General features: G+C 37.6%; 1 protein-coding gene across 1 annotated transcript; it reads right to left on the bottom strand.

The window, feature by feature from the left end:
• Positions 1 to 8,537: 8,537 nt before the first annotated feature.
• LOC101853648 (solute carrier family 5 member 4) lies at positions 8,538 to 11,916 on the bottom strand. Its single transcript, XM_013088874.1, has 2 exons — positions 11,741 to 11,916; positions 8,538 to 10,237 (listed from the first exon to the last, which is right to left on the bottom strand). The coding sequence occupies exons 1-2, from the start codon at positions 11,889 to 11,891 to the stop codon at positions 9,972 to 9,974; spliced, it is 417 nt and encodes a 138-aa protein (XP_012944328.1). The 5' UTR covers positions 11,892 to 11,916; the 3' UTR covers positions 8,538 to 9,971.
• Between the last annotated feature and the right edge of the window lie 939 nt (positions 11,917 to 12,855).

Below are 12,855 nucleotides of genomic sequence, written 5' to 3'. Positions count from 1 at the left end.
GAAATGAAAGAGCATGAATTTGATTTCCAATTGCCAAATTTGTTTGTTTTTGCTAGCAAAAGTCTTGATCAAACAGAACTTATTCTGCATAAATCGTTGAAAAAAATTGTTTTGTAAAAATTGAAATTGTGTTATGAGTTTGTGTGCAGTGGGTATTATTGTATAACATGTATTCTTGTATTTTTGGCTGTGATTTTTATATATTATATACTGTATGGGTCTTTATCTAATTTTAAAAAATGCTTGGTTGATGACAATAGATTGTCAATCTGTGATGTCCCCTTTGACTCTGACACAATGTAGAGATGATATAGGAGATAGGCAGCTTTTACTGTGCCTGTCAGGGCCAAGCAGATCCATGTTGTGTTGCGTATGACATTCCAGCCATGCAGGCATTTTAAAAAGGAAATGAAAAAAACCGACAGACTGGCTGGTGAGGCCACCTCAGTTGACGGCATGGTTTAACCAAACAGGGTTGAGATCCTGAAATTTCTCGTTCGTCACCTGATTGAAGAGATCACCTGATTGAAGAGAAAGATAAGGAGGCAGAGGACAGTACTGCTGCGGAGAGGATGGTGGTTTTGGGAGTGCAGATAGGAAGCCGAAAATCTGGCATCCTTGCAGGGCAGAACAGAAGAACGTTCAAACAGATATGCACTGGCACAATCAATAGAAAGACTCTCAGCGACATTTTGGAGTGAGCAACGGAGCATCAATGGATGTGTCCGGAATGCAAGGATGTTGCTTTCTTAAACAATGAGATAATGAGTGAAATCCCAGCTGACAGATGGGGAGATAATAATAATAGCTCGTCCGTCAACATCTGACGATGACCAATACATCCACAGAGGAGAATATTTCTTCAGCCAAATAGAAGAATTTGGAAGAATTTAAAGGTTAACCCTTTCACTACCACGGGGTTTTCCTCACCTGTACCAGGCCCTATCTGTGACCTACTTTCTGATTCTGTCTGCCCTCGGACAAATTAAAGATTCTGAGTTCAATTTTCAACATCGGCCACATGTATTATAAAGGAAAATAAAGGGGAAATAATGACCTATCTCAAAATGTTTCCAAAAACGTTCATTCTCCAGCTTGAGATTTCAGTTTTGATTTATTACAAAAGTAGGTGTGGTTTTGAAGCAGCAAGTGGAGAGCCGTGAAACACGATTCGCAGTCCAGCGTTGGGAGTAACACAAGTCATGAAACACGGCTGGCGGTAGTGAAAGAGTTAAGATGACTTGTGGCTTCTGCTGCTCTCGATGAGACCAATTGTGGTGGAGAAAAGTTTGCCTCAGTTTTAGCATTTAAAAGCTGCTCCATTTTCACTTACTTGTGAAATTTACGAATCTGTGTTTCTGATTTGTGTATGATTGTTCAAAATGTGCAGCACTCACTTATCACTATTACCCATATTCTGATAAAACATAATATTATCATGTGTCCGTTATGTCCTTAAACAGTTGAACTGTCTTGAAATGTGTGGAAGGGAAAATTGAAGTTTTAGATTTATTAATTTTACTCCCTGAAATTATAAACATGAACAAAAAATGCATTTTATCCCTCACTCGCAAACTTTGAGTGAGGCTGTGGTATTTAATTTAATTTACACAATGTTTCAACTCTTTTGCTACAATTAGTCTATAATAAGACACGACCACTATTGCCAAACTAAGAAGCATCTAAGGTTAGAGATGTACTTTCGAATGTGTTGTTGCAGAGCTCCGGGGAAACCCCCCCCCAACTATTATGTTAGAGTAATAGAAAAATCATAATTATAATGATATTATCGTAAATGAGTTAATTAATGTATTCAGATTTTCAGTCTACAGCTTTTGTATCTGCACTCTTTTATCATTCACACACATAATGTGTACCAAGACAAGACTGAAGTTATAATTTTAGTATTTGAAACATGCACCACTGTTTTAATTACCATTTAAATGGTCACTATCAGTGGGTGTTAATGTTGAATTAATTGTTTGTTATGAAGGTGATACTTGCACTTACTGTTTTTATTTTTGTTTTTGGTTGATTGTCAGCATTATAACAAAATATTATTGTACTACATATTATGTATAAACTACAAGTCTCATTAATTGTTTGTTTGAAATAATATATATATATATATATATATATATATATATATTTGGTGTTTTTCTGAACCCTTTATGTTGTACACATAGTTAGAATAAGCCTGCACCACTGAATCCGACATGTTGAGTACAGTTTGTGTTCTTGACTCTTTTAAACTATTTACTGAAGCCATTCATGTAGTTTAAACCCCTTTTGCGTCACTGTTCAAGAGAATGTGGGTGGTTGGCCGGTGCTCTGGTGTGGTTTGCTCCTTCTTTCATATCAAACATCTATCGTCCTTATCTCCCCTCCTTCTTTTTTATGTTTTTTACTCTCTTGTAACACCAGCTCTAATCTTCTGGCGCTCATATGACCTTATGCAGTTGCAAGCGCCGTAAAACCTCTACTAAAACTAAACTATTCAAGAGAATAATATGGTCATATAGTACAAATAGAGACGGGAATGTACTGTTGCATGGTGCAAGGAGGTTCCAAGTCTTGTATCCCTTCAGACAGGAGGCCCCCTCCCCCTCTCCTCCTTTGCCCCCTTCTCTGGGCTCCTGACTCTTTCTGCAGCCTTTCTACTGCTTCTCCTTGGCTCCTTATTTCTGTCTTTCAGCCACACTCCTAATGTTATGGCAAGAAAGATCTAGATATTCCATTTTCGGACAATGGCGAAAAATCTCGGGGGGGGGGGGGTTCCTGTATTCAAGTTGCTCACATTAAAGATCCCTTGGGGTCCAAAATGGGTAAGAATAGCCTTTGGCCGCCACCCAGGAAAAATTCAAAATTTCCTACCGACTGAAAGTGTTTGGTGTATCCCGTGCACTCATATGATCTTATGCAGTTACGAGCGCCGCAAAACACTTAAAAAAAACCCACAAAGAAAGACGGGAAAGGCTCTCATGACTTCACAGAAGCTCCCCAGTGGTAAAGCCTTTTGATTCTTGCCCATTTCCAGAGACCATATCCTGATCCAGACATACAGCACAGCAGAAGGTTAGGCGCTCAAACTGAAGCAGTCATTCTCAAATTTCTTTTTTCTCTGATTACAAACTTACTTACTACCCGTTACGCCATCTGGCGTTTAGGGCAGCAGCAAATGATCTCCAGCTCTGTCTGTTTTGGGCCATCTTGGTCAATGTCCCCCACGAATGGTTCCTCTGATTAGTAGTAACATATTTTGTAAAAATTACTATCATGCACCCCCACCCCCCCAAATATTAAATTTTAAAATATATCAGTCCTGTTTCTCCACTCTTTTAGCGAGTAAAAGGCTGAGTTGTAAAGTCAGGAAGGCACAATAAAAAATGTATGGTTTAGCGACTTTTGCGATATGAAGCCAGATTGACTGTGTCTGTTTTTTTTTCTCTACAAAACAAGCTGCTTGTGTGGGTTGGGTTTTTTTGTGAGGGATTTTTTTCCTGGGTCATGACATGTTTTTTGTGATTCTTTCTGGGTGATGGCGTGTTTTTGTGAACCTTTCTGGGTCATGACATGTTTTTTGTGATTCTTTCTGGGTGATGGCGTGTTTTTGTGAACCTTTCTGGGTCATGGCGTGTTTTTTGTGATTCTTTCTGGGTCATGGCGTGTTTTTTGTGATTATTTCTGGGTATGGCGTGTATTTTGGTGATTTTTTTTCTAGGTCATGGCGTGTTTTTTGTGATTCTTTCTGGATCATGGCGTGTTTTTTGGTGATTTTTTCTGGGTCGTGGCGTGTTTTTGTGAAAATTTTGTTTCTGGGCTATGGCATGTTTTCGTTACTATTATGATGTGATTGGTGTTAAAACTCAGGACATTTTATAATATAAATATGTGACATTATACAATATGTGTAAATCAAAATAACATATTTTTGTGCAGGAAACGTATTCTAATGGTATCTGTTCTACTTCTCAAGTATCTGGAGCGTTATTCTTTTACCAAAACAAAGAAAAAGAAAATATTTGATAAACATACTTACATCTTATTTTATATTTTGTTGAATTGGCATTATCACAGTGATACACACACACACACACACACACACACACACACACACACACACACACACACACACACACACACACACACACACACACAGAGCGAGAAACAGAGAGAGGGAGAGGGACAGAGAGAGACAGAGGGAGAGACAGAGGGAGAGACAGAGAGAGAGACAGAGAGAGAGAGAGAGAGAGAGACAGAGGGAGAGACAGAGAGAGAGACAGAGAGAGAGAGAGAGAGAGAGAGAGAGAGAGAGAGAGAGAGAGAGAGAGAGAGAGAGAGAGAGAGAGAGAGAGAGAGAGAGAGAGAGAGAGAGAGAGAGAGAGAGAGAGAGAGAAACTAACAATTAATTCATTGAAATCAGACCGAGGAATATTTTTTTTTCTGCTTTAGGGGCTATGAGCTATTAATTCTTGGCAAAGCACGTACTTTAGTTTGATATGTGCCCTCAGGTTTGACTGATTTTATGAACAAACAAGATTCTGCAGACAAGTTGTATCAGACAAATCGCTACCCTAGTCGAATTACACATGTCTACATGTATCTTCTCAGTACCTATTGAGCATTTTTTTACGTTTAAAATTTTGAGTTTCACAACATGTCAAGGTCTTTTTTTGTTTGTTTGTTTTAGTATAATTTTTACTGCGCTTGCAACGCATTAAGTCATATGAGCGCCAAAGGTCTTTTTTTTCTGAATGCAATTCTTTGAATATCTTGAAAACAACTCTGAATAATCTTACGGTTTTGATAGAGCAGATTTGGTTTCTGACCTCACGGTCTTGATAACCCAAAACGTCCTTACTTAAATGTCAGATAAAACTTTGTTATTCTAAGGTACTAGTTAAATGTCTTCTATACCTAAAGGACCATCAATAGAGCAAGACATACACATGCTATATTTTCAGGGTTTTTTTGTTGTTCTTTTTTAAATGTTGTAATCGCTATTTACAAATGTATGCTCTGGGTAATCTCAACTGTCTCAAGTAGGCCTATGCTACATAATATTATCTGCTGATTTTCTCTTTAAAAATAATTATTATGTAACCTGTGATTTCCATCAACTAGATGTCTTATTCAAGGCTATGTTGTGTTGATTTTGTTTAAGTTTAATCAATGTGCTGGAATTTTTTAGATTTTTATTCTTTGATTGTTGTTGTTTTTTGTGTGTGTGTGTGTGTGTGGGGGGGGGGGGGGGGTTATTAATGGGGGGGAGGGGAGACTGATTAGTCTGGAGTTTCTGGTTCTGTTTGGAAAATGATATCTTATCTGGATATTGCTTTCTAAAATTCCCAATGCTTTCTTCGTATAGAACCTCTGCCAAACATCATACTTGGAAGATATTATTATTATTGTCATTTATTTCAGTGTACTGATTCTTGCAGCTTTTACACATCGCAAACTTTGTGTTGTCTTGTACCAATTCAAATTTAAAAAAAAATTTTTTTTGGTGTAAGTACTTAATTAGTTTATTCAGTGTTTAAGGCCGATTTTGGTGTAAATCCCTTTGAAAACTGATTGATAATTCCAGTCGCAAAAAAATGGGGGTTACTTAAAGAATAAAACTGGAAGTCTCCAGAAAAATGTCCTGAACCGTTACATCTTGGGGCTCGAAAGGAAGATTGATGTGAGGCATCGTGGTGAAATCAGGCGCTCATCATTAGGCTATAATGAAATCAAAGAAATAGGCTTTTTTTTAGCTGGTGGGCAATTTTTTTTTTCTAATTTTATTATTTTGGCACACTACCATTTAAAACATAATATTTGTGCGTGGATTTTACTGAGAAAATCATTATTTAAAAGCGCAAAAAAATGTAAAGTTTCAGTTTCCAAGGACTCTCAAGCTATGAAAGTTACCAAACTTTGGCTTCCATTTTCTCGCTGATTTTACCTCTGAAACCAGGCGACCCTGACTTCTTCCAATCGCAATTTTCGACTTCTGTTAAAAATAGATTGATATTTTTTCCACCAAAAGGAAGGCAAATGAACAAGCTTTAAGATAATACCAATAACCCCATGTGCCCAAAAATTGACGAACGCTTGATTTCACCACATCGTGACATATTTATTTTTCAACAGCCTGAAAGTTGTTACAAAACTCTCAAAAATTGGAAACTGGAGTAACTTAATACAGGACAGTTCCCATTTCTATAGTAGCCATTGCAAAACGAACTGCGGTTTGTTTTTTTGTTTTGTTTTTTCTTCAGATTTCCTTGGGTGAGCGGGGTCTGGTGTCGTAAATACACTAGGCTTGTCTGAAGCCTATAGAATGTTGTTTCGATGAAACTGTGGAATCAGGCACTCGTCAATTTTGGGGATTTGGAGTTGGGGTTATTAAATAAGATGAAAGATTGTCAATTTGTTTTGCTCATGATGGATAAAACCCATCCATCTTGAATAGAAGTCGACTTATTAGATCATGTATAGATATGGCGACCTCAGTACTTTTTTTTGTCGTATCTCCATTTTTAATAACTGAGAACAGTTCATAACAAAGAGTGAGCTTAAGAAGAAGTCACATTTTCAATGTTTAAAAAACGTAGACACGACAAGAAAGCACTGAAGTCGCGACATGAATATGCACGATTGAAGGAAGTAGGGATTGCTTTGCGACAGAGGTAAAACTAGCGAGAAAATGCCGGCCAGAATTTGATGATTTCCAAAGTTTGGGTGTCTTTCAATATTGCTATAAATTTATATTAATTTCTGTACTTTTAATCAACGTTGTTTAAAAAAAAAAGTAAATATCCACCCAGAAGTGCGCGTTTTTCTTTTTAAGAAAAAAAAGAATGAAAAGTATCGATAAAAATTGCTCAACGGGGGACACAGTTGTGTTTTTTTTCTTTCGATTTCATTGTTTTGACTAGAGCCTGATTTCACTACAATTTCAATGTCACACAACTGAATAATAATTATGTCACTCAGTATCATGAGATGATAATTCCTCGACCTAGGAACACGTTTCACAAGAGTAATAATTATATCATGCGATTCTCATTGTTTTTGTTTTGCTGCTGAGAAACTATAATGGCGACATGTGTTTGTTTGCTTTGACAATCATCATCGTATTGTGTTGGTCCCCGGTCATCAATTGTCATGCATCGTGGTGAAATCAGGCGCTCTTAGAAATCATTAAATCAAAGAAACTGGCATGTTTCTGGCCTTCAGGCCATTTTTTTTTAATTTTCTTTTTTTTAGCTCAACACCCTTTATATCTATTTAAAAACACATTCCCGCGTTGATTTTTACTGAAAATCATTGATTAAAAGCACAAAATGTGCAAACTTTCAGTTTCCAAGGAGTTTGAAGCTATCGAAATTAACACACTTTGGCGGCCATTTTCTCGCAAATTTTACGTCTGAAAGCAGGCGACCCTAACCTCCTTCAATCGAAAATATCTCGACTTCCATTCAACATAGATCGATATTTTTTTCACCAATAGCAAGGCAAATGAACTGACTTTAAAGATGATATGAAAAATTGATGAGCGCCTGATTCCACCATGCCATGCCAGGTTAGTTTGTCTGTCTACTGTAATGCTCTTATTCCACACTTAGGGTTTCAGGCAGATTGTTACACTAAACTTCTCCCTTTCAAATCCATTATTATAATCCTAGATTAAATTATCGTCTTACCATTTTGTGCGAAGTGTAATGACTATAACATTATATATTTGATAGTTCTAAAGGATTTCTCCTCTGTTTGAGTGTGTATGTGCGCTATGTCAATTCAATCTATTATGATTCTATACCGGTCTATCATTGTGAACATGCAAGTAATAGTAATACCATCTGAGCACTGATCTGATACGCATGTTGGGACTTATTATTGACGCAAACAAGAATAAAATCACAGATGTTATAATCCTCAGAAAGTTGTGTCGTTTACGTGATAATTCAATGTCCTCATTTGGTGTTGGATATTAGCTACTTCTAAAACGTGTCGACATAGTTGTGTGCATGTGTGTGTGTGTGTGTGCATGTGTGTGTGTGTGTGTGTGTGTGTGTGTGTGTGTGTTTGTGTGTGTGCATGTGTGTGCATGTGCGCGTGTGTTTATGTGTAGTTTTATATCCACCAGAACTAGAAAATCAAATGCACACATTTATTGATTTTGTAAGATTTGATCAAACAGTGGTAAAATGGCATCGTTTGCCCTCCCATTTAAAGAAAACCTTGCAGGAATCAAATGCAAAAAACCCCTCAATATCAGTCCTATGGAGATTTAATGAAACTTTCTGCAATGCACACAGGGCGCAATAGCCTCCGTTTCTTTTGCGTACAGTACTCTGATCTCAGACACACATCCTCTTCCTTTGAGATAGAAAGGATGAGGCTTAAAAAAGAAGTACAACAACCCAGATTCCGTTATTTTAGATGAAGACTAAAAAAAACCCTGCAAAACAAAACCAAACAGAAGCCCCCCCCCCGGGCCGCAAAAAAACCAACAACAAACAAACAACAAACCAACAGCCAAAAGCAGCTACAACACGAACAGAACAAACTTTAATTAGATTATGATTTTGTTGGTATCAGGATGAGAAAAGTAATAATAATATTCACCACGTCTTTTGACGATGAAGCAAAAAGCTGACAGGTTGGCAATAATTTATAGTGTGACTTATTGACAGATAGCAATGATGAGTAGGAAGACCAGCGGCGTTGTAATGGAGTAACAGTTTTTTTTCTTTAATGGAATAAAAGTTAATGCTTCTAAAATCTCTTCCTGTCTTTTGGACTGCAGCATCTTACTCAGAACTAAGTGAATGTTTGAAGGGGCCCACCTCATAAACTGGATAAATAATAATTGTGTTGTGTCAATGGATGCTAAATAAATACTTTTGAAAATCATCATGGACCTCCACTTCACTCTGTCTTACGTTGCAGCGATCGATGGAGTCTGTCTTTCTTGCTGTTTCCAGATATGTTGTCAACTTGTTCAGCATCTTTTCCCTCTGTAGGTGGTTGCGCGGGTGCTTTGGTGTGGTTTGCTTCTTTTTTCCTGTCAAACATCTATAGTCTTTATCTTCCCTCCTTTTTCGGGTTTGTTACTCTCTTGTAACACCTCTAATCTTCGGCACTTATATGACCTTATTGTGTTGCAAGTGAAATCAAATTCTTACTAAAACTATCTTTTCCCTCTTGTCTGCCTCTTACTCACTTTCCATCAAACTTGGCTGTTGTTACAATATTCTCCAATACTTCTTTCCTCATTGTGTGTCCAATCAACTTTGCCTGTTGCTTTTGTAGGCCTATATTCGTCATAAACTATCTTCTGCAATTTGCTTCAACCAAGACAAAGTCTTCTTCATTTATTGTTTTTCTAGCTGTCCATGGGATACACAGCATGCGTCTTATGAACAAAACTCTGTTGTCTCAATTGTCTTTTGAAAATGCAGATACCCCCCCCCCTTCAAAAAATGTGCTATGATGAAACATTTCGTCAGTTTTCGGGCATATTCAGTGTGACTTAGTGGTACTATCAAAAAGCTCGTTCATTTGTCCAAGAAAATTGTGGTCATTGTCTACAATATATATTATTATGAACATACACTTGGACAAATAATGACAGCTAGTACGGTAAAGTAAAACGTAACCAAAGCTATCTACATAAATTGCACGACATGGCGTTAATATGATACTGATATTAATAATAATCATAATGTACTCATTTAAGTCAATACTATGTACACTATCTGACAACGTGTAAGGCCCGAGCACACTTGGAAAAGTTCTCACTCTTCTTGTGGCTGCCAGTATGCAAATGATGCCATTTTCACCCCCTCCTCTTTCTCTATTCACCACCAAGTGACGCCATTCTTCGCAATCTTACTATGGGTGAACATTTCCCAGGGCATTCATAGTCTCTAATTACATGTATTATACTAAATCTATGTAATTTTACATCTATGATACTTCTAACGATAGTATCCAATTAAAAACGCCATCACTGAGAGCCCCAAGGCAGCGTTGATATTCAAGATGGCCTCCCATCTCGGGTTCTCGATGAGGAAACTTCTGCGTTCGTTGAGCGTAATGGCCGCCGTCTGTTTATTCTTGGCCTGGGCTTTGGGCATTCCGCATGCGGCGTTCACCCAACGTTGGCATCTCCCTTCCTCGTCGTCGCTGTCCTCGTCGTCGTCTTCCTCGTCTTTGCGAGTGTCACGTGAGGAAGTCTCGTCATCTTTTGGATGAGATGATGATGATAATTATAGCCTAATAATAATTATGATGACGATGACGATGACGATGACGATGACGATTATAATAATAATAATAATAATGAATAAAGAAAGAATGATAATGTTGGTAATAAGGATGATAGTGTTAATAAATATAATAATAATAATAGTAATAATAATATCGTCGAACCTGCAATGACGGCCTCCTGTCTAATACGGCCACCTGGTCCTATACTAACGGCCACTTTCCATTTCATCCTTGCGTTTTTCTAAATATTATAATTTAACTGTAAAATGGTCACCTGCGCAACGCGGCCGCAGCCACCTTATTTTATCAACCCACGGTCAAATTTACCTCTCCCAGGCGGCCAGGCGTGGTCACTCATCGCCCGACGATTTGTCATAAATTTTGAATCGGCCCCTCACGCTGTGGACGGGCTGTCATGATAATTCATTCACCTGTCGTTACTGTTAGTCCCGCCAATGAATGTTTACGCAAGTTGACTAATGGGTACGTCTAACGATAAATGTTCAACTGCTTTTGAGGGAAGCATGTGATCCGTCATAACCAACTCCTACTTTTAAAGCTGGCGTTAGTCAAAACCTATAAGCCCCGCCCTCAACTCATGAACTTAGTGGTATCAGAGGTAACTGGTCACTGTTTTGTTTACCTTATCTGTAACAAAATAACAATGGGCGTTAACGTGAACTTGCGACAGAAGCATCGCTCGTTCTCCGAGTGGTGACGACCTGTGTGTTTGTTTTACCTTGGCACTCGGTTTTCATCGTCTTACTTACATAATATTTCGTTCATTTTACCCTTGCACAAAGTCAGAGACAAAAAGAAAATGTCAAGCTTATCAAAATAAAAAAACCAAACCCAAAACAAATCAACAAACCCTTCTAACACCACCCACAGCCTTTTCCCCCCCCCCCAAAGAAAACAAAAACTCTTGAATTAGCTTTACGGCAGTCTACAGCCTGAGATTTACCCTGCTTTGAGCCTCAGAAGAGAGTGATTAATTGCTTCCTTCATTTTGATCAGTCCTGCCTGAGACGGCCACCTGTGTGCATATGGCCACTTTTCTCCTTGACAATGAGTTGTCGCTTTACACAGGTTTCACTGTATAGCATTCATATAGCGCACACCCACGCTTTACAGTGTGCCCATCAACACAATTACTTAGATCATTTTGGAGGCGGGCCTTCTGCATACGACGGCAGAAAGCCTAAGCTCTACATTCACCTCAGATTCCGGTGAGAAAAGTAAAGGTTCTAGATTTATTTCCGAGAGTAGTGACAATCCCCCCCCAATCCTCTGTACTGACGAGAGAAATAGAGAAACAGAGAGAAAGATAGATAGATAGATAGATGTAGATAGATAGATACATGTAGATAGATAGATAGGAAAGAGAGAGAGAAGGAAAGAGAGAGAGAGAGAGAGAGAGAGATGGAGAGAGTTAGGAGGGTAGTTGGAGGGGAGGGGGGGGGTGGAGCTCACTCACCAGTAGGAAAATCTCCATTCCTCATCTGAAAGGATCTGTCACCATCGTCCTCGTTCTGTAGCTTGTCCGAGTGGTCCACCCTAGTCCACCACGTCACCCCGTACAACTGGGAGGCGCGCAGAAAAGAGAAATCAAAGTTCCAAAACCACATCTTAATAAAAAGAAAACATTCTAAAACCACATCTTAATAAAAAGAAAAAAATTAAAAACCACACCTTAAATAAAAACAAGACAATTCTAAAATCACTTCTTAATAAAAAAGAAAAAAAAAAAAGTTCTAAAAACACATCTTAATAAAAAGAACACAATTCTAAAATAAAACCACATCTTAATAGATAGAAAAACAAACTTAAAACTATATCTTAATAGAAAGAAAAAAAAATTAGAAACTACATCTTGATAAAAAGATAAATATTCTAAAACCAAATCTAAAAAAACCCCCATTTTAATCACCTATTAAAAAAAGAACAAAATTCTAAACCAACATCTGAAAAAAAGAAAAATTTCTAAAATCACATCTTCAAAAACAAAACAAAACAAAATTCTAAAGTCACATTTCTAAAAATCAATTTTAAAACAACATCTTCAAAAAATCAATTCTAAAAATACATCTTCAAACAGAAGCAAATTTTCTAAAACCACAACTTAAAAAAGAAACAAAATCTTAAACACTGTAGACAATATCACTTATAAAACCGGAGAAACAGTAAAAGGAAATCAAACTTCTAACATACGTACACATATCACAAGTATCGCTACCTCAGAACTATATAGTTCTATATTGTGCTCATGCAGTACCTAGTTTTGAGGACTTAGACATCAAAGATTTAGAGTTTCACAACGTGACAAACTTTTTCAAACGTAACTCTTTGAATGTTTCAATAACGACTCCGCAAAGTCTTACATTTTTGATGGAGCAGATATAGAACATAATTTAGTTCCTCACCCAATGGTCTTGGTACCGGTAACTTTAAAGAGCCAAAAATGACAAATAGCACCCCAAACCCCCTCCTCCAGACAACAAAAGACTCTCCCTTCCCCCCAAAAAAATAAAAATAAATCAACAACAACCCCCCCCAAAAAAAAACCCAACCCAAAACAAACAACAAACTTAC

This window comes from Aplysia californica, unplaced genomic scaffold (assembly GCF_000002075.1).
Source record: "Aplysia californica isolate F4 #8 unplaced genomic scaffold, AplCal3.0 scaffold00824, whole genome shotgun sequence".
NCBI classification, from domain to species: domain Eukaryota; kingdom Metazoa; phylum Mollusca; class Gastropoda; order Aplysiida; family Aplysiidae; genus Aplysia; species Aplysia californica.
Note: the sequence above shows the minus strand (reverse complement) of the source record. Positions and strands in the feature narration are given on the sequence as shown.